This window comes from Opisthorchis viverrini (assembly GCF_000715545.1).
Source record: "Opisthorchis viverrini unplaced genomic scaffold opera_v5_344, whole genome shotgun sequence".
Lineage (NCBI taxonomy): Eukaryota > Metazoa > Platyhelminthes > Trematoda > Opisthorchiida > Opisthorchiidae > Opisthorchis > Opisthorchis viverrini.
In genome coordinates, this window is record NW_008752005.1 from 475970 (window position 1) to 500920 (window position 24951).

General features: G+C 45.2%; 2 protein-coding genes across 2 annotated transcripts in view; one reads left to right on the forward strand and one right to left on the reverse strand.

Moving 5' to 3' along the window:
* Positions 1-7413: 7413 nt before the first annotated feature.
* The window catches only part of T265_10237 (hypothetical protein), a gene marked incomplete at both ends in the record, with an annotated part of 44922 nt that continues 27384 nt past the window's right edge, over positions 7414-24951 (reverse strand). Inside the window, 9 exons of the mRNA XM_009176553.1 lie at positions 7414-8369; positions 9394-9680; positions 10550-10795; positions 11507-11817; positions 15768-15976; positions 16486-16623; positions 19455-19650; positions 22133-22302; positions 23503-23601. Of these exons, the coding sequence (XP_009174817.1) occupies positions 8268-8369; positions 9394-9680; positions 10550-10795; positions 11507-11817; positions 15768-15976; positions 16486-16623; positions 19455-19650; positions 22133-22302; positions 23503-23601 (1758 nt within the window). The remainder of the gene's footprint in view (positions 8370-9393; positions 9681-10549; positions 10796-11506; positions 11818-15767; positions 15977-16485; positions 16624-19454; positions 19651-22132; positions 22303-23502; positions 23602-24951) is intronic.
* T265_10236 (hypothetical protein) lies at positions 24080-24358 on the forward strand (the record flags this gene model as incomplete). The annotated part of the gene is made up of 1 exon (XM_009176554.1): positions 24080-24358. The coding sequence occupies one exon, from the start codon at positions 24080-24082 to the stop codon at positions 24356-24358; it is 279 nt and encodes a 92-aa protein (XP_009174818.1).

A 24951-nucleotide genomic window follows, 5' to 3' on the forward strand; every position in this document is an offset into this window, starting at 1 on the left:
CTACCCAGTTCCCAAACAAACCAAACATGCCAATTATGTCCCACACTCTCCCACTTTCGAAACTTTAGCAGTTGGAACCATTGTGCCTAGTTCATAGCTGATGAATTGAACTGATTGTTTGACAAACAACAGACAGTTATGCCCCGTGACGTCAGACTGTTGCAAACAATGCTATCGGGTTGCTAACTGAATGTGGATACGTGCTTCCGATTAGTTTAGATGAGCTTCACGGAGTCTTTTTTTAGGTTTTCTAGTTTATAAATAAACAAGAGAAGAATAGCCTACCAGACTGCCAATACGGATAATCTGGGCTTATTATGGCTGACAAATCGTTAAGTACGTTTGAGTGGCGTCATTCCTGTTCGCTTGTTTGTGAGGAAATTTCAAGGATAGAAGCCCCAAGATTTGAAGATATCAAAAGGTTCAAAGTTTCCTCTTGGTTAAGTCCGTAATTCTTACCGATTTACGAGGATATATTCTAGAAATGGCAGTCATGCGATCATTTTTGCTTACTACACCCACTGATTTGGGACGCCTAAGTTGATGCTTGAGTTGTCTGTCAGTTAAAGTATTGATAATCTACAAATGATAGCTCTGTTGCTATTACTTCGGACAGTCAAGTGATGAAGCAGGACACGATAGATGGGCAATAGGCTAGACTACCACATACTCATGCCTGACTTCATATGAACTAGGTATCTGCAACCAGTAAATTCAGGGTGTCGTACAGCTGAAGTTAATTTTGCAAACATGTGTCAGTTTGTTCACTCAAATAGTTAATCATGCGCCCGGAACTTCTTAACCCATCGTTCTTCTGTTAGTTGAGCGTCCAGCAAACCAAAGGTCCCCCTCCTATTCATGTGATTCGCAATTCAACTAATGGAATGGTGACATGGTAACTGTTTGTTGTCCATATGACAAACTTATTTTCCTGTGGCTGGGATATGCACTCATCGATTCAGATGACTTTAGCAGTATTGTATTTGGAAGTGGTGCTTTAACTGTTCCCAAAGTGAAGCGGTAGCATAAAACGACATACATACCTCACGCCACTTTCTTTTGAAGCGTTTTTGCTCTTCCTGTCCTGGAAAAACTATTCTGCTTCGTCCACACCAAGGAGTGGAAGCACTGTATTCGGAATTCGCCTTTGTGAGAGTTCATCAGCAGTGCATCTACTTGCTTAGGATCGAATACGAAACATCTAACATGCTGAGTGCACTTTGGCACCTGAACTGTGGGCCTGAAACAATAAACATGTTCATCATGTCTGTACGATGTGACTGCATGACCTAAAACCTCGGACGATGGTTCAGTGCATCGATCGACTAACTTGGATGTTCCCCCCAAGGTAGCGTCACGAACACTCCTATCTTGCTGGGGAAGCTTTCATTTCAGACTTCGAGTAAAAGGTATGACAGCCCAAGTTTTACTTTGTCCGGATGAGGGCATTCTTGCTACCAGTCGTTTGTATCATCCGCTAGAGCTCCAAAATATTGGGTGCTAAATAAATCCGGAATATACAGTGAACAGAACAAGGAAAGTGACGTTCCAAATGGGTACAAATAAGACCAATGACCGAAACTGTGCTCCAGAGTCCAAAAATCAGGCCGAAGTTTGCTATATCCTAGTGGGATTGATGAAAAGATCTTCACAGAAACATATGTAACGCATGCCGAATTTCTGTGGTGAATGGGTCCTGCCATGTAGAATGGCTTCCTGACATAGTGAAAACTGTCTTCTGGCTGCTAAGTAACACCGGATTTCTAGTGGCTACGCAGGCTAGGGCAACCGAATTGTTTATTTAGCGTAAATCGCGCTACTTTAAGTAGTATATTTTATATCGAAAAACTGCAACATGAGGATACATGGTCCCTCTGGGCGTCTGTTGTTTTGCTTTCTGCGAAAGAAGTTTCCCAATGGTACGTATAACCAGCGGCTGTTTTCCTTAGTATATTTAATTATTTATGGCTCTTCTTTAGTGTCCACGGTAAATGCTCTTTTTTCGAACCAAACTGTGTCGAGAAAAATTCAAGTCAGACCGTGGAGCGCGGGCCGGTTATGGTCTACGACGTAGTCTCATTATAATATTCAATGGAATTTGAGTTTCTTAGCTTAGCAAAAAACATCCAGTTTTGTTATAGATCTAAAAACACTACTCAGCTGAAGGGATTCTCCAACTTTTATGGATTAGAGAGACCAAAAGCAAACTTGAAGAACCATCGCATATTCAATGCAAAATGCTTAAAGCACAGTAATTTAGCCACATGTATGAGTACTAAACCATAGGAGACGTCTGTCGTTTCCGCCCGAATAGCATTATCAGTGGGGTATTCACTCATAAAACACAGGATCTGCTTGACCGCTCAGCGAATAATCGAAATACGTCGTCAAACTAATCATGTAAGCCACGATTATGAAATGGCAAACTCACCTGGCGACTTCCAGATTCGCAGGGCCAAAACTCCAGAGATGAAACTTACGCAGGACTGGCAATTCAAGAATAGACAGATACGTAAGTTCGAACAACTGCTTTCCTTGGCTTAGTGCTATACTAACGTTAGAGAAAAAATGAAACCGTCGACTCATTATTGTGCCGTAGTTAACTTGTCAGGTTGGAAACAGGAGTAAACTTCGCTGTGAGCAAAGAAGAGCGAAGGGAATTATCTATGGTGTTGAATATGTGTTTCAAACTTCATCTCAAGCTACGGGCACAATTGGTCACGGATGGAAAATCCCAACAACCGGGAGCTCCAAATAATGCACAGTCAGAGCGGAGAGCACTGAATACACTGAGACTGACATAGTGCCATTATAAAGGTAGATGAATGTAACGAACAAGTGCGGCTATCTTCAAAAGATCAAGCAATATCTCGCCGACGAAACCTATCGGCAATTTCTGAAGGCAATAGTACTCTTCAATAAGGAATTAGATCAAGGTTGAAGTTGGTCGATATTCAAGGCCCCTAATAAAGTATTTAGGGTAAAGTAGTTTTCATCGGTTGTACCCAAAAAGTACGATTCATCCACGACTCTACGGACTGCCAAAAATACATAAGGCAGATGTTCCGATAAGACCAATAGTGAACGTATAGGTTCACCACCACGTGAACAAGTCAGATTACCAGACGGCATACTAAAACCACTAACGGGGAAATCAACCACATTCATTGGGAAGTCGTATGACTTTGCCAATAAAGTCGCAGGATTTCGTGTGGAGATGTACCAAGTCCTTTTGAGCTTTGGCTTCATATCAGTGTACAGAAACATCCCCAGGGCGGATGCCTTGGAGGTAACCAAGAGGTTGTCACTGATATACACGACACTTAAGGAAGGGACACAGCTCTCGGTGAAACAGATGAGGGTGTGTGTTTAAATCTTGACAAGTTTGTTTTTGACACAGCTGTCTACATACAAGAACAAGGTCTTGCAATAGGATCTCCAGTATCCGAATATGGAGGAATTCGAAAAAATGGCCTTGGCCAGGTATCATCTTTCGCCGAGAATGTTTTAGCGTTATGTCGGGGAAACCTTTGTTGTGATCAAAAGTCGACAACTTCTACGACTATTTCAATAGTTTGAATCCTCACATCAAGCTTAGCACGGAAACAACGTTCACTACATTACTCTTCCTGTACTGTAGCACACATAAGGATGGCGGTAAGTTAGAAACTACCAGGCGCAACGGCTGTTTCAAACCATTCAGAGACACATCCAAAACCTGTATACGCCAGCGTTGTCTCACCAATAACTAATCGACTCAGAGCGCTGTAGATAGAAGAGGTCGACGGAACAGCAGCTCAAATCAAGCCTACTGGTAGACTTCAAGAAATTGGATACTCAGTGAGGTTGATTAGGCGGAAACTAAAAAGGGTATAGGCAGCAGTATCAAGACGTAGTAAGAAGTGAATTGGCACAGCAGTCATTCCATATAAGGCAGGAAAAATGCCAACATTCCAGTAGTGTTCCAGAAGAGGAAGGGGGACGTTAAGCTCAGTTTGGTGCAGTTGAAAGGACTAGAGACTGTGCATTACACTGAATGCAACGGTTGCACTATTTTCCACATAGGAGAAAACAACCACGGCACTACCCACCAGAATTGGCAAGCAAAAGAGAAGGACAAAAAAGCCACTAAGGAATGCGGACGAATACCCTGTGCTGGTCGAAGACTCGGCAGTGGCGGTACATACGTTAGACATAGAATAGATCTTGAAAATGTAGAAGTTTTAGGACGGGAACTGCGATTGGTTCCACAGTTGCTGATGGCCGAGGCGGTGGAAATCGATAAACGTTAGAGTATCAATAGAATTGAGACGTAGAGCTATCAGGCGCATGGAAAGTGGTCTTAGATAAGCCGAGTTGACACGTGACGCTTTGTGGTTGTCATTATACATGGAATCATTTGCGGTCAAGAGCTACAAAGCCCAAAAAGACCACAGTTCGTGGAATCGTTCGCTTGACACAAGTGTCTTGGCACTAGCTCAACCACACAGATCGATAGAAACTGTAAGCGACATTCAATTGGGATCTTCACGTGAAGCGAATCTGAGGAACTGGACCCTAAGCTAGACCCCAATCCATGTGAGTTCCTCATTGGTCTCAACAACTATTGACGCGCCCTAACACAATAGCTTAGTTGACACCGATCTAGGTGATCGGGTCACCTTCTGACTTAAATCTTGACCAACACCGTAACCCAGTCATTTGACCTGACGAAGCTTTTGTGTCAGAGGCTGAACGTTGCCCAACAACAAATCTACCGATTTTTTTCCCAAACCTTCATGGACCTTCTACAAAACAACTTTACACACAATACAAAACCACCCCTCACTTCGCATACTATCAGCCAGTTATAATTAGTTTAGAATTGACAGTTGATTCAAACGAATCCTGAGATGCCCCATCCTAGAAGTTGTCACGACCAGGCAACACGTGACCATGGGATGCAGATCCTTTGATTGAAAGCTCAGTGGTAATATAACCTGTCTGGATACGAGTTAACCACATTGTTGACCAGCCCTGCGTGGTTAAGGGGCCTAGTCCTCGACTTGTAATCGAATGTTAGGGATCCAAATTTCCATGGAGACACTGGATGAAAGCTGTTGGTGACTCCAGGTAGGAGGGAACAGCTGTACAGTGCTGCTCATTCTTTTGGCATGGATTGACTTCCATGACTGACATACAACAAAAGCTTCTGTTCGCTCGTCACATAGAAGTGATGATCCAAGGAAGGATCCCCAGGTTAGACAATGATATCACGAATTAGGTCGGCTCATGTTACAGTATCACAGTAATTCATTTATCAGTAGGGTATCCCATTTGCAGATCCTTCGTATAGGTCATCTGTGTGCCACATTACGACTGGCTCTGGTTTGAACTCTGGTCATCGTAGAAGGCCATTCATAACGCCACTGCAAGCAAAGTGGCTTCCTACTATTGCCTACTATGCCGCCTGAAAGAGACCATCAAAAGTCGTTTACTGCGGATTCGAAACTCCATGAAGTTTTGTAAAGTACTTGCTGCTGATGATACCCGATAAGGATGAAACAGCTGTACCGTGCTTCTCGACGTTTCAGTCTGCCCGAGCCAACTGGAATGACATCAGTGCGTGTTTACGAATCAGTGTAGCGAGCTGAGTGGGTGTCCATTCGGTTGTTTATTGCGAATGGTCAAACAGGTAAATGATAAATCACCTCAAGTGAACGCGGAATTCCCGGTCACGTTAGATGTGTTCTGATACGGTATCTCCTGCTCGTGCTGCTCGCTGAGGAATCGAGTAACATCGCGTCGCCTTTGGTTAACTCAGCTTATCCGGACACATCAAACACCATTCTCTCCTCGCGCCTACAGACTAGATCAGATGGTCTCCTCATTACACAACCTTTGAGGACCACGTCCCCGAGCTTCTCACTCTAAGCAGAATGGCGAGTGGTTACGGTTGAACCCAAGAGTTACTCCCGAGGATTGTTGAAAGATGTCTTCAGTCCGTAGGCCCTCTAGTGCAGTAACACCTCTGAAAAAATGGGTTCAAGACATGGAACCTCTGATTGGTAGCCACTATCTCAGATGTGCCCAACAGCGCCACTGTTTCAGCAGTTTGATTTTCATTCGGGATGGCCTCCACCCATTACGAAAGATGATCCACCATTTGGGCTTGTCGGTAATGGAACAAACACATGCACAACCAATACAGACAGACGGTCAGTTTTGGATAATCACACAGACGGTACTTAGCTACAGATTTCTTCGTGTTGCTGGCAATGCAAATAAGCACGAACGAGCTCACCGAAATCTCGATACAGTGGGGGCCAAAAAATGCACACCATTATCGTTATTAGGACCTCCGTCATACCTCACAAGTAGCATCCGATTTCGACGTTCCCTTGGCACACACGAAACCTCCTGGGTTTAGAACCCGTTAGGCATGTTCACCTTAGCTATCAGCGTTCCATTAATCAGACGGTGTTTACCTCATAACGCAGCTCAGATGACCCCGTATGTAGTCTATTTGATTCGCAGATTCTTCTTCGTGCACGACTTCAATCACCCATAGGATCGCCATTGCTCGACTAAGCAGCATAACTGACCAAAAACCAACCAGTGGCTATGTTCAAGATAAATCAATCACACGAGTCGGCTTATCTTGGAGGAATAATCTTGGCTGATCACATCTAGTCTATTTTAACGAAATGGATAGAGACTGTTTGTTTTAAATTCTTGATGATGAGTTGTTAGCCTCTGGCACGAAAACTAACTGACGCGCTCGTGTAACAGATACTTCATTTACCACTTTTAAAAATACTGGGAGGTATTGACACGAAAAAAGGTACAGACCCTGGGCATATAGATATACGGATGTGCCATCGGCAAATTCGCGAAATACAGGTAGCCCAGGTGCGCTCCTTGGTTGTTGGTCTGCTCATCGAGCCAGGCAGTTGGATTGCAAACGCTTCATAACCACTCGATGCGACATCGTCTACCCCGCACCAACGATGTCACATCGAAGGACGAACCGTTTTCAATCCACCTGCCAATATCGGTGAACAGATTAACAACCAAGCATGTGCTTTCGTATCCGCGAATTTTCAGTGTTTCGAGGTAAAAACTACGAAACTACTCCTTGAAGAAGTATGGCCATTCGGCTCGATTACCAGTACCCTTTCAGTGCATAAGTCAAAAAGGGCACGAGGGCTGAGGTACAGCCAGGTCGCCCAAGTCTAGACAGGAGTTATGGGAAAGCCGGGGTTGGGAACAACCCACGGACTATCTAGTCGGTAGTCCGTGGTTTGATCTACCTGATTGTGGATATGTCCCAAATTCCAGAATACTCTTGTTTCGTTCGGGCGCCTATTCTTGAGCTGTACTACTGGTTAAGCGAACCAGCATGACGCCCCAAGGTAGGATCGATAAGTACTGTCCGCGTCTTGAAAGTTTATTGTTTATTTTGTACGGTTGAACTGCAGGTGAGTAGAGCGGGAGAGACTTGTGTGAAGATTACGAAAGACCAACAACGATCAGTGGGACAAAATACCAAAGGTATAATGATGATGTTTTCCACTTAAGAAAAAATATGCGGCAATTGTTGACTGCCACAGCTATCAAAGCACAGCCTGGTTGGTTGGTGGGAATTAAGGAACGAAAATTGGACGGGGGAGAAAGTAAAAACACTTGGTAAACTGAATGGAACAAAGTCTATGCGCGCACTTGGTTGCCCAAGGGGCCGCATTAAGAGGTGAAGATCATAGGAAGAGTTCTGAACTTCTGAAGACAAGGGTAAGTAAGTAGCACCCAAAAGGCTTCCAATCCATCACGAACAACCATCAGTGTGATGTCAAGTAGTGCGGCAATCCAGTGACGGCAGCGGCGCAGCTTTCATTGCATTACGAGGACAACTGAGTAGCTGGAGTTACAGAGAACGCCTGGTGGTGGACAACATTTATGTTGTTGTATCAGTCAATTTCGAAGTCGAACGTAGTAATAGGACAAACCGCTGGACAAAATGTACGGCGCGGGAGGGCGAAAGTAGTTTGGCAGAGAAGTCAGTAGATTGTTGTAAGCAAGAAAACTGTGTTCCTGTAACGTATCACCTAAACACACTTCAAAGGCGATGATATGAAGATAGGGTCTTGGTCGAAGAACTGGAGAGAAACGGTCAGATAAGTCACGTAGGACAGCAACGCGTTCAAACAATGATACACTGGGAATATCCGAGCACGCATTGTGCAGGAATGAGATGTTCACAATGCACAAACAAGAGTGTGTATACAAGCTCATTGCCACAAGATCGTCGGAAACTGATCCAACTGAAGTTGCTCCGTCGTTGGGATCCCTCTTTTCGTATACTGTAGCCGAACTCTCATACGAGGAGCCACCTGAAAACATGGGATTGCGATGGAAAGACGATGAACATCAACAGGGATATCCTTTTATTAGAGAAAATGCCCCCATATATTTGGAGTTTGAACTTCTCCCTGAGTGGAGGCGTGAAGTTCAGCTGAGATTCAAATGAGCCCTCGTTTATAACGTACTTGAGTCTCCTGTGCAAAGGTCGTCCAATGTTTGGTTTGAGTTACTACATAAGGTACTACTAATAAGATACTACGGATGCAGTTGGTGGAAACTCCGGCCGAAAAGATCTCATTGATCATTGATGGTTCATCTCATGATTCTGATTCCTTTGTACTTATCTGTAATACTGACCTGCGATTTCCATTTGTATCCAGTCTAGTGCTGAAGGGGTGTGTTTCATTATATTTCGTTTATAGGTATGAATGGAATTACACACAAACAAAATGACATGTAGCAAAAACAGTTGGATATGTTTTCCGCTACACTGGGCACGTTTTGGTGTACCAGGGATAATCACGTTTGTAGGTCTAGGAACGTATGAGGGATCAATACACGTAGTGGACGAAAAACCCAAAACTCTTCCTGCTTACTCTACACAGAATGGGTCAGCCAAAGTGCCATAGCAAACAATCAAAGGATCAAATAAGAGTTGATGGGCGAACACGTGGTGGGATGAAAAACTGAAAAAGGAAATCACACGACTAGGCACGACCTGAAGCGAAGTGAATGAATACATCCGCACAAGTTGTGTATTCAGCCTGCCATATTTTCAATGAATGCGATCGGCTGCTGCTGGAGGAGTGGCCGGTTGTGTGAATAAGTTTGTGAGGTTTTACGATAAGTTTATACCAGTAATGCCCCACTCCCTGGATACCACCAACCTAACCTATGAATCGTCATCGGATTACTGTTCCTTATCGCTTGAGGTTTTGTTCAATGTAGGGCAAAAGAAAGCCTCGTGATGCCCTAGAGGACTCGAATCAATAAGAGAATTCGATATGTAGCCATCAATCGTTCCCCCTACGAAAACGCGTATCTGAAACCAACCTTCATTGGCAATGAGAGCTTTAGCAGCTGCGTTAGCGGTGGGGCAGTCAGACCAGACTGAATGCTACTGGATGACGGAGGTAGAAGTTGGATTTGGCAAGATTTCGGTACTGCAGCTTGAAATTCGAAAGCTTCGATAGGATCGGGACCAGTATTTGTCGCCACCAGGCGGATTGTTAGCTGCCGTTGCGTTCCGTCGGGACTTGACTGTGGCTGGTCAAAATTGAACAGAACCCTGAGTCCATTGGTGTCGCACACCGTCAAAGGTGGTATAGACTTCGCTGATGCTAGAAGACAGAGAGAAGTAACGCGGTTACACAAACCTGACTCATAGAACTGAAGCAGTCATGATGCGGGGATTGGTCAGGAATATGTGCAAGGATAGCAATAATCCTCTTAACATCTAGTTGAACTTAGCAACCTGCCGGTTACCTACAGATCATATGGTGATTGACAACAGAACTGTGCTACACTTGAGGAATTTACTGAATACCAGGTAAACACCGAGTAACCAGTATTGAACTAACAAACGATTTGAAAGTGCTATCAGTCGGTCGTTCGAACCCGGAAGCAGTGACGAGAGATAGTTTTCCTTTTTTCCAAGTGGAAACAGTTCAACTAGTAGCTCGATTGACCTGCTCTCCAATGGCGAACCGTATCAGATTAGGGAGAATCAGATCATATGTACCAACAACCATAGTCAAACACGTAAAGGCGAATCCAGCATTTGCGACTAACAACCGATCTGACTGTCTGGCCAAGTGAAGAAATCGGGCACATCTAGCTGGAATACCGCCTGATCCATTTAGGTAAGCAAAGCAGTATCAAATTGACGATGTTCAGGCCAACACATGTTCCAGCAGCCATATAGCTAGTAGCGAACCGACCGATTCGAGTAACGAAGAGGGTCACAGTCCCCAAAACAATAGCATCGGCCTAACGGTCATTGTAACCATTACACACACTAACATCTGACGACTACGCTGAAACTCGACCTCATCAGTGAGAGTTACTAGATTAGCCAAAATCAAGCTAAAAGAGGCAATGAACGTGAATTGGTCAATACAGACGCGCACTTCCAAATCAACAGATATGCAGTACGCCATAGAAAAATGAAAAGAAAATGTGAATACAAATGCATGTTTAAACAGCTTACTTTGAGGGCCACTCAAACCCAGGGCAGAGAGCTCATTGCTTATATCGAACAAACCATCCAAAGTTTGCTGATTGGTCAATTGCGTGGAGGCGGAGGTCACACCGTTGGTGACAGGTAATCCCCAGCCAGTGGAGGGTGCTGCAACAGCAGAAGTCTTATTGTCTGTACTCGGTGCAAATATGTCCAGGAGATCAAGCAGATTAGAAGAATCGCCAGTACTGTTTGCCGTTTCACTGTTGACTGGAGCTGATAAAGTGCGAAGTAAATTAAAGATATACGTGAGAAGGATTTTCAATCTTCCCAACGAAAGGACTTATCGAACGATTGGATGGAAATCTTATCTGACTCAGCGAATCCAAACTATTGGTCACTGAGGACGAGCTGCGCAATAAAGTGAATCATTTCAAACCAAGTCAATTGAGCCAAAGAAATCGGTGATAATGGATAAACTAACCAATAAACACAGAGGCATTTTTGACAGAAGACAACCTCTGAGCAAGTGGTATCCGTTTGGCAGAGGTGAGCCTTTATTGTACTTCTAAAATGAAGAGGAAGGTCTGTGGCTGTCAAACAGCCAACGACGATCAAAAGAAGAGTTCGGAAATGCTAGCTGCTTGAGGCTCAAGAAAATTTCAGTGTGGGCATTAGAAAAGTAAGTTCTTCTTCACTAGCACTAACCAAGTGCATCACCACCTCTCATGCTGGATGCGAGTCCAGAGAAGCGATGGAATCCGACCGGATATTCAAAAACACACGGTAATGGCCCAAGCGGGAATTCTTTGTAGACCGGCCTATAGAAGAGTCAACAACAGCGTAGCAAGCAAACCAAGACCTAGTGTATAATACCCATGACGATAACTCTCCTCCTGGGGTGCGTTCAAACTACCTGTTTCGCAGAACGAGCCAACTCAGCCAGAAACTGTGTAGTTTACACGATTCCACACATAAAAAACTTACGGTTTGTTGTGCCGGGTGTCACCGTTTCCGGCCCTAGTAAGTCGAGAATTGTCAACGACTGAGGGGCACCGTTGTTTAGGGTGCCATTGGAGAGTTTCCTGGGGCTTGAGTCATTTGATTCAGCTGGATTCCGTTGATTGTTTGGCTCAGTGGTTTCCAAAATCGTACGAGCGGGCATCATAGGCATGTAGTCTAAGAGTCCGGAGCGGATTTGGCTGGGTTGAGCACAGATCTTATTGTACTCAACCGAGCGCTGCTGCAATTCCAACTGGGGATTAGTCGAATAGTAGGAAATGGCCTCGTTGAGTTGACTAGAAGAAAGCAAAATGTGCAGGCTATAGAGTCACTGAAATGATCATCTTCAATTACTCATCCCACTTTACAGACTATATGAATGGTGATAGAGAACGGAGAGATTCGAAGGCGGGACTAACTATGCTGCTGACATTCAACGTAGAGGTAACTCAAAATCAAGAGCATCCGGGTAACATTTAATGAGGATAAAGAGACTGGAGCGGAAACAAGATATCCTGATCGGCTGTTGACCTGTTCGCCGAGCTTTGCACTTGGCTTGCAAAACATTTCACTACCATGAGAGGAAACATCGCTAGTATGCGGTTGGGTGGGCGATTCCGATTGATTGTTTGAGATTTGCCTGGCACTTGAGCTGATTGATCATTTCAGGATTCGCGTTGCATTGTGATTCGATTGCATCTGGTTGGTTCACTGGGTGGCTTTTTGTTCTTTATCCCGATTGTTCCATTCCACTTCCCAACCAACCAACCACGTCGCGGATGTTAACTACCCCTTGGATCACCTACCCAACCGCGAGCTGACGTTTCCTCGCATGATGACGAAACGCTTTCAATCAGACTGCGAAGCTCGGCAAAGTGATCGACCACCAACTGATCAACAATCAATCAACCTAGCCGAGTTAGCAATATTTAGACAACACAACATGCGCATGGTTACCATGGAACTTCGACGGTAAGCCTGACTGCACGCAAAACAAAGTCGACATAAGATGGCCGATATTCGCAAAGACCGGCTGTTTCCTGAGCCTCCCTTTGCATGAGCATTTAGTATGAACATCAAAGCTCACTCATAACTGGAAGCGATGGACAAACACACAATCGGATAGGATCTAGGACAAACAGACGCGACGTAGGGTCGAATGGAGGAAATCCAAGTAAGGAAAAACTAGCCAAAACACAAGATTACTTCAACCAAGTGCTAGTTTGCAGGGCCCAGACACTCAGAGTAGTTGTTTGAGCTAGTTTCAATTATCCAACTACAGTAACTTCTTTATCTACATCTATAGCTAAAGAGCGACGCTCGTATGTGACACGACATATTACAGGGGAAGTGTTGGCAAATGAAGGGGGTCGGCTGACAAAATGCTTTATAAGATCAGTTTTGATCACAGTAATCTCAGTTTCCAGGGTTTTAGATCCACAGACAGACAGCGTACCACATTCCTCTTACAGCGCAGTAGAACAGGAGTCTGAAGTTATTTATACTGACCCATCCAATTTGCTTTTGTGTGCTTCGAAATGATTTCACTGAAACATAACTTTCCCAAGTTCGTATGTGAAGCGTAGAAACGAAGGAACAAAGGAGATCGGAAGATTATCATACTTCGTGGGAGTCACACCCGGAATCCCTGTCGTGTTACGACTTTGAGAAATCCAAGCAAATTCAGCTCCGACGTGGTAGTACTGCTGAAGGAACAGTGTAACTCTACGATTGCGGCGACAGCCACAAGGTCGTGGGTGTTTGAAGGAAGGGTCGTTAGAGGTAGCACTCCAAGTGCGATTCATGTTTCATATGTGCACCAAATGGTGAAATTACAATTATCAGGTTTCGCGGTTAAGTTTGGCGCGAAAAATGTCGGCTGAAAGTGGCCAAAAATAAATACCATTGCCACGCCGCCCAGTGAAACGACACTGTTCCTTGAAGAGAAGTCAGACGGAAAAAGCACACTCTAAAATGAGATTTTTTAACTGCACAACATGAATAGCAAGATTCCTATCGAATTCCGTCAAAACAGCCCTCGGTCCTACTCTACATCTTGCTTTTCTTCTTTCCATTATAGGGCTTTATTCACATAAAATGACGCGGTGTGACGTGGCAATGAGGCACCAGTGATGTTGCTGTCAATAATGATAGTGATGAACGTAACTACCGATTCAGTAAGGATATTCGTAGTAAATGTAGTCACCACAGAGGTGTTAGTTTGACAAGGCTTCTGGCATCACAGATTCTTCGTCATCTTACGGTGGCACGCGAAAGTTTGACGCGTGAGAATAAAGAAGGATTTCGACCGGGTAGAGGCCACATCTTCACACTCCGTCAGGTGTTAGACCAAAGCCACATGTACAGACGACCCACAATCTTGGTATTCCTTTACTTCAAGGGTGCGTTCAATTTTGTCTATCGGTCAGTACTGTTAACTACACTTGCTCAACAGGGCATGTCCCAGAAGTTTGTGGACATAATCCGATCCCCATAATCAGTCTCCGAACATATCCCTTACAGCTCAAGGAGAATCACTGGAGGCTGTGGAGAATTGGAAAACGGGTATTTGGTTGTGCTGCACGTACCTCAGTCGGGGAAAACATCCAACACCACCGACTACGATGGCTCGGTCATGTGCTACGCATGCCGAAACACCATCTACCGAGATGAGTGTTGTCCACCGCGCCGCCTTCAGAATGGCGCAAAACGCGAGGTGGACAACGCATGACTTAGCAGAAGAAAGTGAGAGAGAGATCACGAAGAGTTTGAGTGTTGTTGGTGTTGTGCGTCTTTCAGGATGGGGTCGCCGTGACCTGTGATTGGCCGGGGATATTGCAGGAAATGGTAGCTGACTGATGTCAGTGGCGTACGCGCTGTCAGTTTCTCTCCGGATTGTCTGATTGAGCGGTTGGAAGTGCAGGCACCTCAGAATGTTTGGCATAGACCAGCACTAGGACCCCTACCTCGCGCACTCTTCCTCCTCCATTCACTCTAGGGCTTGAAATACAATTAGACGAACCTTATGGTTCTACGGCAGTGAAGCATCAGTGTAACCGCTGATGTGTTTGTCTTTGTTGATAATGATGATGATGATGATGACCGATTCAGCATCAAACGAAAGCCTCAGTTTGTTTGAAATATTTAAACTTCTGGATTGGGGGGTAAATCCAAAGGTGTCCCCAACTAACAACGGCTTCTGGACGGTCAATATCCGCACATATCGTTAGCTTGGGTGTCTGAATATTGCAACGGTGTCACACTGTTCCCATCTGGTAACTTCAAACTGGATATAGAGAGCGGGATCAACGAGAAAAGCGAAACACCTAAAGAAAACTTGTGCTTCCACAAAGCCGTATAGGTAGATCCGTCAGCGAGAAGATGTCGCAGCGGCATGAATCCAATTTATGAATGAGGAGCCCAACCATGATCGGGTTGTCAGGGTGGTAAGGAACTAATAAGACAGCTAAATACACAAGCTGCACAATGTCATCAGTGTTCAGCAGATAGAATTTTCTTTGCGAACCCTGCCCGGAGCCGATGACTCAAAAGTCTGACCTACTCGGCTGCATAGAGTCGGCCTAACCTGAGGGTGCAGGGAGTAAGGAATTATTGTCTCACTCCTGCGCCAAGTAGGTACCTTTTGAACAGTACCGGACTTTCTGGTCATAAAAGATTTCGACTGTATTGGATAATGCGCCGGCGGTCATGGCTAACCAGTGGGTGATCGGAACGTGCGGTTTTTGGAGCCGACTTTCCTAACCCGCCCTCCCTGGGGGGAAGGCAGCACCGCAGCTTCCATAAATATGGACATGCTGGTTGCCTGTGGGGAACACCTTACTGCCTTCACACTCCTATCCCAGAAGACATTAAGACTTTACCCCCTGACCGCCTCGTAGCATGATTACTCGCTGCTCTTAGTCTGGGTGCTCCCCTTTGGCCTTCCTGGAATGGTTACACCTTGTGGAACGAAGTTACAGCCAGTGTAGCCCGCGGGATCATTGCAGCACTCAAGCCCGACCACCACGTCAAGGTGTCAGCTTTAGGTCAGTGAACGAAACTGTGACAGCTACAACCACTTTACGACAAGTACGCTGATGAGGAGCAGACCGAGTATGTACATTGTTCTTACTCAGTTGGTGAAACGTCAAGACTTTTTTACGGACAAACATAACTCAACCAAAGCTGGATGCAGAATGGGTGGAAACTCGCGCAACGAGCCAAAAAAGGCTTTGACAAAACTTACGGCAGCCAGGAAGTGGAAAATCTCGTGGTCAATTTCACCAGAGCGTTGAGCACCATTTCCTTTGTTTGAACCGTAGACATTGGATGGACAAGGGCTTGTCGCAACACCTCGATCACCTCTGTTTCTGCTACCGGCGCTATCTGGCTGTCCCCGTTATCACAGCCGGACAACAAGAGATCCCCATACTCTCCTATAGTCCAAGAAGCAACCTGAAAAGTTGAGCAAACGTATCAATTAACGCCGCCAATGCAAGAGGAATTTCGACAAACGGAATGCTCACACGGGTAACTAGATCAGGTCAGCGGTAGAAGGCTATTGAAGAGTGAATACTAATCACTGGGTATCTTGGGAAGTGGCCTACATTACCATTTCGCCGACCACCACCAGAAATACGAATGCAGAAAAAGGGTTCGACATTAATAAGAAATCGAACAGCGACGTAGTCCCCATGAGAATACCTGCGGCGGTCGAGCAGAACAAATATGAGATTGACAACTAGCTGCTTTCTACGACCTAGTTCAACTAGGAAAATGCCAGGCAGTCGTCTGGTAAGAAAAAAAGCTAGAAACTGGTAGTGGACAGGGCAGCGAACCGAGGAAATAGAAAACATTGACAAGGGGTCACGTGTAACCGCACATTGCAGAATTTCGCCGCAGTGACCAATGAAAAACGAATAATGGTAAGAATGGTAAAAGTTATGGTATTAGTGTAAACGAACCTGTACAAGCGGCTGTTGAGTCATTGTCGAACGTAGTGCGTTGAATAAGTGGAAAGTTGCGTACGCATGCAGATCTGGTGTTTGTGAAATTAGCGCAACCAGCGAGGACACGACGTCGTCACGCGCGTAGTTTCCAGCCTATGGATAAGTAAAACGATGACAACTTGACACAGAAATGTATATCCTGGTCGGAGAAGAACATGGGCACTGAAATAAGTTCGATTGGATCGGGGTCTAAAAAGTTATGAGACCGGATAGTGTTTTTCCATACCTGCCCTCTGTTACGGTCATCACCTGGTGAAAATGAATTTTTCAGTAGCACCTAAGTCTTCCATCATAAACGAGAGATTCAGCTGAATTCAGTTGAGCCTGTTGTCAAGACCAAATTTGTATGAAAATGAAAGCATTTTTCGAAGTATATTTACAAACTCCTTTTCCCCACACTGTAAAACTCATGTCACTTTTTCATCAACGTTGCCCATCTCACTTATGGTGTTGCCAAAACTGTGACGTAACGGATGCAAAATGTTTTGAGATGAATGGGGAAACGATTTCGTTTGTTACTAGCTATAACATCCAGCTGGCCGATCGAAAGTCCGAGTGAAATTGCACTCAACCATCCACCAACTGACTCAAGCGTTATCCCACAAAATGGTCTCAGCACATGATTGCTTCTTGACACATTCTAACGGGGCGGAAGGATTAGTCTGACATACCGATGATTTGATAAACTTCAGGCGGACACGTATGAAAGTGATTAGCGAGCTTTGGGATGGCTCAGCGCTAACTTATTGACCGGAAGGTCCGTGATTCGAGTCCAACCTCAGCATCTCGACTGATTCTTCCTAGGTTTGGGTGACCCTGCAGTATTCCAACCCGCGTACTTCCTTCGGGTGGCATGGCGGCTCGGCGCCGAAAGGGTGTTACAGCTCAATGACACGGGGCCAAACGAGCAACGAGCGTTGCTTTATACATTGGGGAAAACTATTTAAAAGTCACAGTTTCAACAGCACCGACTGATGTGCACGGTGCCGGACGCTCAAACTGATCTACTACATATTCCAGTTGTTATTATAGTTTTGTGTATGCACAAGAATGACTTTAAACCATGGTGAATTAACCGTTTTTCGCCTATAGAGGTTGGGTTTAGACACCTCTGATGGTATCAGACAACTCTGTCGTTGTTCATGGAGGTTTGTTTTTAAAGGACTGCTTTGTGTAGAAGGTGGCGCCGTATTCGGCAATACTGAGAACACCGAACAGGCAAGACGATCATCCACGATAAAACTGTTTTGTCTAGATGCAGGCGGGAGGGAAAATGCACCCAAGGGAGAACAGTGAAGATTCGTAAAAAGCAAGAACTTCGAGTGGTTGGAGTTGGACAACCATAAAAACTGATGGCTTAGGATTAGGTAGAAATATCGATAACTAAGGGAGAACTGTGACTTGTTTGCTAAATAAAAACAAGGCCTTGAATACAACCGAACAACCAAACCAAGCAGCTGCTAAACGAAAATTGGCCTTTCAGAGCGAAAATTATCCGTTTCAAGTGTCATGTTTCTGATCGAATTCGGGTGAGGTAATGCAGTAAAGTCAGTGAAGCCACTGATGATAGCGCAAGAACGTTTGCAAACTGATCATTAAGCTCAGAAAACAGATGCACAGTCGCCCGATCAACAATCAATATGCCGCCCTAATCTCCGCTCAGTCCAAAACAACGTAAGGGAGAAAGTTACGGACGGAAATGGGTTCCAAAACCCAAGAGGATGCCCTGCTTACTCAGAAAAACGACCTAAGCCTTAGCTCAGTATTGTCGAGTTAAATAAACAACCATTTGGTCCATGTTTAGTCTGGAACCAGTATCACGTTGCGATCTATTGAACGTACTCATTAATAGACATTCTGAGACACAACCCCGGAGGACATTTATGGATAGGGGCCACTTTGTCAAACGAGGTGTCCGTTCAAGATGAACTGAAGGATAATTTGCCTGTCCAGTTCACGAGGATCGCCACTATGTTAGACAAGCGAGCGAAATTACACAGTCGTGTACTGGGAGCTCGCCTTGATGTTGAACCAGCAAGTAACCCAGTCTTCCGGTCAATGGGGTGCGGGATAGGCTACTTGGCCGTAGCAGCACTTATTTGTGAGGAGTAAGGCGGTTTTCGTGCGGAAATCCGTCTAACAAATGTCGCGACGTGGACGGTGATGAATACCGTTGAATCACCAAAGCCAAGACGCACCTCAGAATGCAAAATCGCCAGGAAGAGGAATCATTTAGTCCACGGGATTGGTTTGTTGAGTGACTGGGATAAACCTGTGCATACACAGGTGCCTATCTTGTACTAGACGAGCTTTTTAGCTCATATATTCCTGGGATGGCATCCCAACTCAACCAATTAGTTTGGATGCTGACAAGATGGTATATATATAAGGGCAGACTTTTATAAGATTGTTTCAAATACTAATTAGTAATGGCCGTAATAAGCGTTCAGCCGTAAGACCTTTCCGGTGCCTAGCTTTCACGCCATCCGAAGTTTGCGCAAGGACTGAGATGCTGCTAGGTTCCTCAAGCCTAGACCGGAGCAGTTGAGATGGCTCGTAATAGTTGATTCTACCAAAGTTGTACGGAGGATGTGCCACCAATATGTAGCTCACAGTCTATACCGTTCAAGAGAAAAAATAAAACATGGAGCGATTTGGATCAGTCGCGTGAATGGGCGTAATTTTAAGGGAGACAAAAGGGTTACCAAAGTAATGCGCCGTCTAGTTCCCAGTCTAAAAAAAAACAAGGAAAACAGAAGCAAAACTTCGGGACGTCATTCGAATCCGTGACTTCTCGCAGCCCATATCGACGACGATACAGGAGTCACTAGAATCTCCTATGCATTATTTGCGGTTCAATAAAATTTTATACAGTGGTATTATGCACTTCGACCTTTACTTGAGATTAAAAAAACACAACTAACCGTGCTCAGTAGGCTCAACATCGAGTCGATATGCCAACGCTTGGTCGGTGCATATTTTTCTGCAGCTAAAACCAGATTGGAACACACGTCGCCCTTGAATTCGGCATCACATCTCTCCAAGAACAGAAGGAGCTCCTTTACCATTAGACGAACGTTGGTACCATCGATCAGTGCGAAGCACAAGTCGATCGCGCGTCTGCAAAGGGTAGTAAAAAGTGATGGTGTGGGAATACTCGGTTGGTAGTTGTGCTAACAGCAAGAGGGGAGCCTGAGAACATCATAAACGAGAGATTGAGCTGGGTTCCAGGTGAGTCACTCGAAAGAACCAAATTAGTTTGCAGCTGAGTGTATATTCGCTAATTTCGTGCAATTTGGTTTCAAGTAGAACATAAGGTTGACGGAAAACCGGGGACTGCGCCTACCTGATGAGCCCCAAGAAGGGCGAAACCGGTCGTGGGCTGTCGACGAATTTTCAGCAAGCTTATGAGCAGTACATTACAAAGATAAACAAGAGGGGAGATTTTTCGGGATATGCTGGGAAACGTTGGTCCCAGCTGGATTCCACACTAAATTCTGGCTATCCACGTAAATAAGCTTGGTCTGTGCAGGGATATGGACACTCTTTGAAAGTTGGAAGTTGATAAAAAGCTGAAGAATGGTAAGTGTTCATCTTAGCCACATCGAGTGCACCCGTAACTAGCGGAAGAATTTCTACGAAAACAGTCTTCAAACTTAGTGGACGAAGCAAAGTACAGGATGATAGTGTGTACACGAGATGCATTTCATGTAACAGCAGATAAATGGGTTGACAACATCGTTTCGGCGAATTCCTTTGACAGCACTAAAGTGCCACGATTTGGACGGCTGAATCGGGTTACAAATGGGCAAGAATGCCGGTGTGTCGACGATGAAGGACATGGTCAGGTGATTCAATGACGCGCGTCTCGGATAAGAACATCATTCCAGCTTGTATCGGTTCCGTCAGTTCGATAGCGTTGCCAACGATGTTGTGTGCAACGATCAAATGCTAGCCTACTGTATCACCTGTAGACATCAAGAAACTACCCCTCACTCGGTACGGAAACGCCTCTTTCTCGTTTGCCACGAGCAAACGACCCAGAATAACTGCCGAGAGTTTTTCGAAAGAGCGACTTTTCCCATCTGACAGAGGTTCGGGTCACCTTTTAGAGAACAAGCCCGCAAGCATGGTTGTACCCACGACGTGGTGAGACCTCAAATAATTGGCCAACCTGGTATGAGGGAATGTGTAAGTGTCGCAAGGAGACCCTTAGTATAGCTCAATGGGTCGTACCTGCTACAACACGGTAAGGTCAAGTTCCTTCGTGACGGGTGGCGCGATTATTTTCATGTATGAAGTTAACCGTTCAAAGAGACCGTTACCAGTTAACCGTCCACCAGTATATCTAGGACAGTGCAAAGGGTATTCCCATTGTGACACCTTTTTTACACCTTAGGGGGCGAGATAGCCCAAGTGGTTAGAGCGCGAATTTACCGACCGGAAGGTCCGTGGTTCGAACCCGACATTCGGCACTCGACTTCCCCTGTCTAGGCTTGGGCAACCTGGCAGTATCCCAGCCCTTGTGCTTCCTCCGGGTGGCATGGCAGCTAGGCACCGGAAGGGTGCTACAGCTGAACGACACCTTTTTTTAAATGGTAAACCAGCCAGCTGTTAGATCAGAAACCGCCTCCTCGACGGTTTTTTAGGAGTTGAGTTGAAAAAAACCGTGCCTCGGAAATAATCTTCCCAACAAAAGACCTGAGAGAACGTTCTATACAGGTTGACTCTCTCATACGATGAATGAAGAAGTAGATTAACTGGCGGTCTACAAATTCGACTGATTCGATTAGTTGACTGCGCCTTGTTAGTCGATACCGTTGCACGGGTCGAATCACACTGAATTACGAAAAAAGCGTTTGTGCATAAAGTTATGTAAGCTATTATCTAATTAGGTAACAAGGATCGTGACAAATTGTACGTAATCATCCCCCCATACATATGACAAGCGAACACGATGGGCTACGACTTTGTGCGTCACCAGACTGACACGTTCCAGTTCACTTGTTGTGGCCTAAGTGTAAATAAATCCGCGGTCTCCATAAATCAATGAACCAAGAAGCTCTGTCTAAACATCTACATAAAAAACGTCCTGATCACCACTAGCAATGTTTGGTTAGGTCAGACCATAGAACAGCAGACCACTGTAGCGATCACAGTCACGACGTATTTTCTGATAGACCTGTTCGGACGAGTTACCATAAGTCCGTCGGTTCATAAGTAGTTAAGCGACTTCAGATGAAGTAGGGAAACCTGTGCGCTTCTGAGTTGGTAATAATGTAACATTGATAACAACAGTACAAGGTGAATTTGCGTCTTCTCCAACGAAATTGGATGACCAGTATGTCAAACCGCTAACCACCATAACACCAGTGAAGACTACCAAACTGCGGGCCAGTACTGCTAAACCGATCAGCGCGCCTCTAATGGGGGGACAAGTTTTTGTTATTCGTTTGAGTACCAAATGGATCATTCAATGAAGCAATCATGGGTTGTTTCCGACTCGTTGGTATGCATACGGAATTTCCGGAAATTCAGTGAACAAACTGGCAAATGAGGGGCGAAAACCCATCGGGGCGAAAAGTGCAAAATAACCATTTACCTTTGAATGGAGACATCTGGATCTTTCAGACAGTCTATGATGGTTGTGCGATGCCGTTGTACCGGTTTACAATCAGCATGAACGACGCGTAGCAATGTGTTCAAAGCAACGTAGCGGATATCCTTGTCCGGATTTAACAGAAAACGACCGAGAATATTCACCGCGAGGACCTGTGCGAGGAAGGGAGATTTAATCGTGGTTCGCGCACGAATGAATGTCATTAGTTAGCAAGGGAAACACGGACGACATCAAGGTTGAACAGTTTTACTTGGCGGCAAGCCTTGAAGCGGGAGGCAGTTAGATTCGGCTAGCAAAATGAGTAAATTCGGGACGAATTTCACAGGATTATTTGACTTTTTTAACTGATAAACAAGAAAACCGGATTTCGGTCATCTGCATGACTAAGACTTGTTGTAATACACCGATTCACTTTTCCGACGACAGGTGACAGCGAGCTAGGGTTGTAGCGAGATGAGGTTTTAGCGAGGCTGCCCAAATAAGAGTGCCGTTACATTATTTCTGTTCAGCGTTGTCGTTAAAACCCAGGTCCTGTTTTTGAACACAGGCAAGTAGCATGTGTATTTTTTAGCTTAGCGTAAGCGCAGATAATGGGGGTTCGAACGCCCAGTTCACGCATACGACGGACTCGCTTTGATATGCTATGAGAACCAACACTAAACAGAACATCTAGGTCTGTATTGAAGGGCCTTCTGTAAGGTGGTCAGGTAGAGTATAGGACTCAAAATTGGGTCATGCAAGCCAGTGCCATCTTTTCCGCTGGTGGCGCAACTGCCCGACATATCAGTGGCCCAGTCATTGTCACGTCTTCTTGGATTCGAATCGACTCCGTTGAAGTGGACTGTTCTTTTACGCATACTGGTTCGAGTGTAAGTGAAGAACGAATACGGAATCATCCAGCCTATATAGCCAGGGTACTGGCGGAGAGAGAGGACACAGGACGATCGAAAAAACTGCCGCAGACATTCCCGAGGTTCCATAAATTTATAACTTGCCGTTGTGAAAATTGAAATAACTTGCGCAAATTGTGCCACACATGAATACACACTTGCCGACGGATAAGTGGTCGAGATAACAGGGCGGTGTGGGTTTGACGAGTGTTATTCCTAGATCACCATGAGTGATTGTGCGTGTCAAACACGAAACAACACGTTCACGTGAGTCACAAACTGCGGAACCACCAACTCCAGTAATCGATTATAGACTAGATGGAACAATTCGCACGGCGAACGTAAAGAAAAACTAGCCGAATAAAACCGTCATCAACGATTAAAAGCAGCAAAAATGATAGTTGAAGTGGAAGATATTTCGCTGGCAAGCGCGTCAGCGGACAACAAACAAAGCACGCTTACCCGTAGGCCAGGGTCAGATTCGATTCCCATAATAGTCAAAACGATTTCGTAAAGGATGGCATGTCCCACATTTTTGCTGGTCTCCGTATTTGTGGCGACCTGAAAGTTTGAAAGAAGACATGGAGGCCATCGATAAACAACTGTGGTCACGAGCGCATGTTTTCTATTACATGGTAATGCGAAGTTAGATGGGAGGTTGAAACCGAAACTCAAGAAAGATGATCTAGCGTGGTAATCATAAGGTAGCACATGAATCCTCTCAAAAGAGCCTCCAATTATCTGGCCCGTAAACAAGAAGTCCCATCTTTTTGTGGTAAGCGTATGAGGCTAGAGCTACGACGACAGCCTGGCCTACGGGAAGGAGAATAACTATGAGTAATAGTCGTTCAGTTGTAACACACTATGGGCGCCCCGCTGCCATGCCACCCGAAGGAGGCACGGGGGCTGATATACTGCTGGGTTATCCAACCCTAGATCGGAGGAGTAGAGACGTTGGCGTTGGGTAAGAACTACAAACCTTCCGGTTGGTAAGCTCGTGTCTTAAACACCGAGCTATCTCGGAAAAAATAGGAGGCGCATGGCTTCTCGCAAGCAATATGTGAACGAGGAAGATATTTTCATGAAGGCGATCATCAGTGTTGTCATATCAGCTAGTCCTCTGCGGGCTGCTCAAGACACGCACCGAGCACATTGTCTGTCTGAGGGCTACCTTAGAATGACTACAGTTCAACAAACTGTGAGCGCGATGGACTCAAATTCAAGTGAGTTTTTGAACAGTCATACAAATGAAAAGAATACCGATAAAAAGCGTACTATCGGGGTTTTAAAGGACTTCACATGTCAGTTAAAGTGGTAATAATTTTAGATTGAGCCAACTGATAGTGACAGTAACTACAGTTTGAAAACAAACGTATCTTGCGAACGCCAAGATCCACGGTTGCACCAACTTCTTCGCACATAGCATACAGTTAGTTTCAGTACCACACAGGTATGTCTAGCTGTACAATGGTTTACTTGGATGTCCTGATATAAGACGTCGATTAGCATTCGGAAAAACGATATAGAAGACTGAAAGTAAATCCATACGGACCAATGGCGCTTCTATTTGCTAGTCAGCTGAACGGTGGTGCGGAGCCCTCATTCTACTCCTAACCACCCGATGTGGTGACCCGACTGTGAGAACTGGGAACCACCAAAGAATAGGACCCTGTTCAAACAGAACGCACGACGAAGTGCTCGCCGAAACCACTTAGTTGTGATTGATTAGTTTGGTTCGGTTACCTCGGGGCAATCAGGGGTGAAGCTACACGACTGATCATCATAAATTTCACGCTGGTTGTCCAGTGTGTGGATAGGAGGGAAGGGTCGATTAAGAGAGATCGCCTACGTAGTACACTGGAAAAAGCCACGCTGAGTGGACCCTGGGGATAGACCAGTGTGTTCCAGATC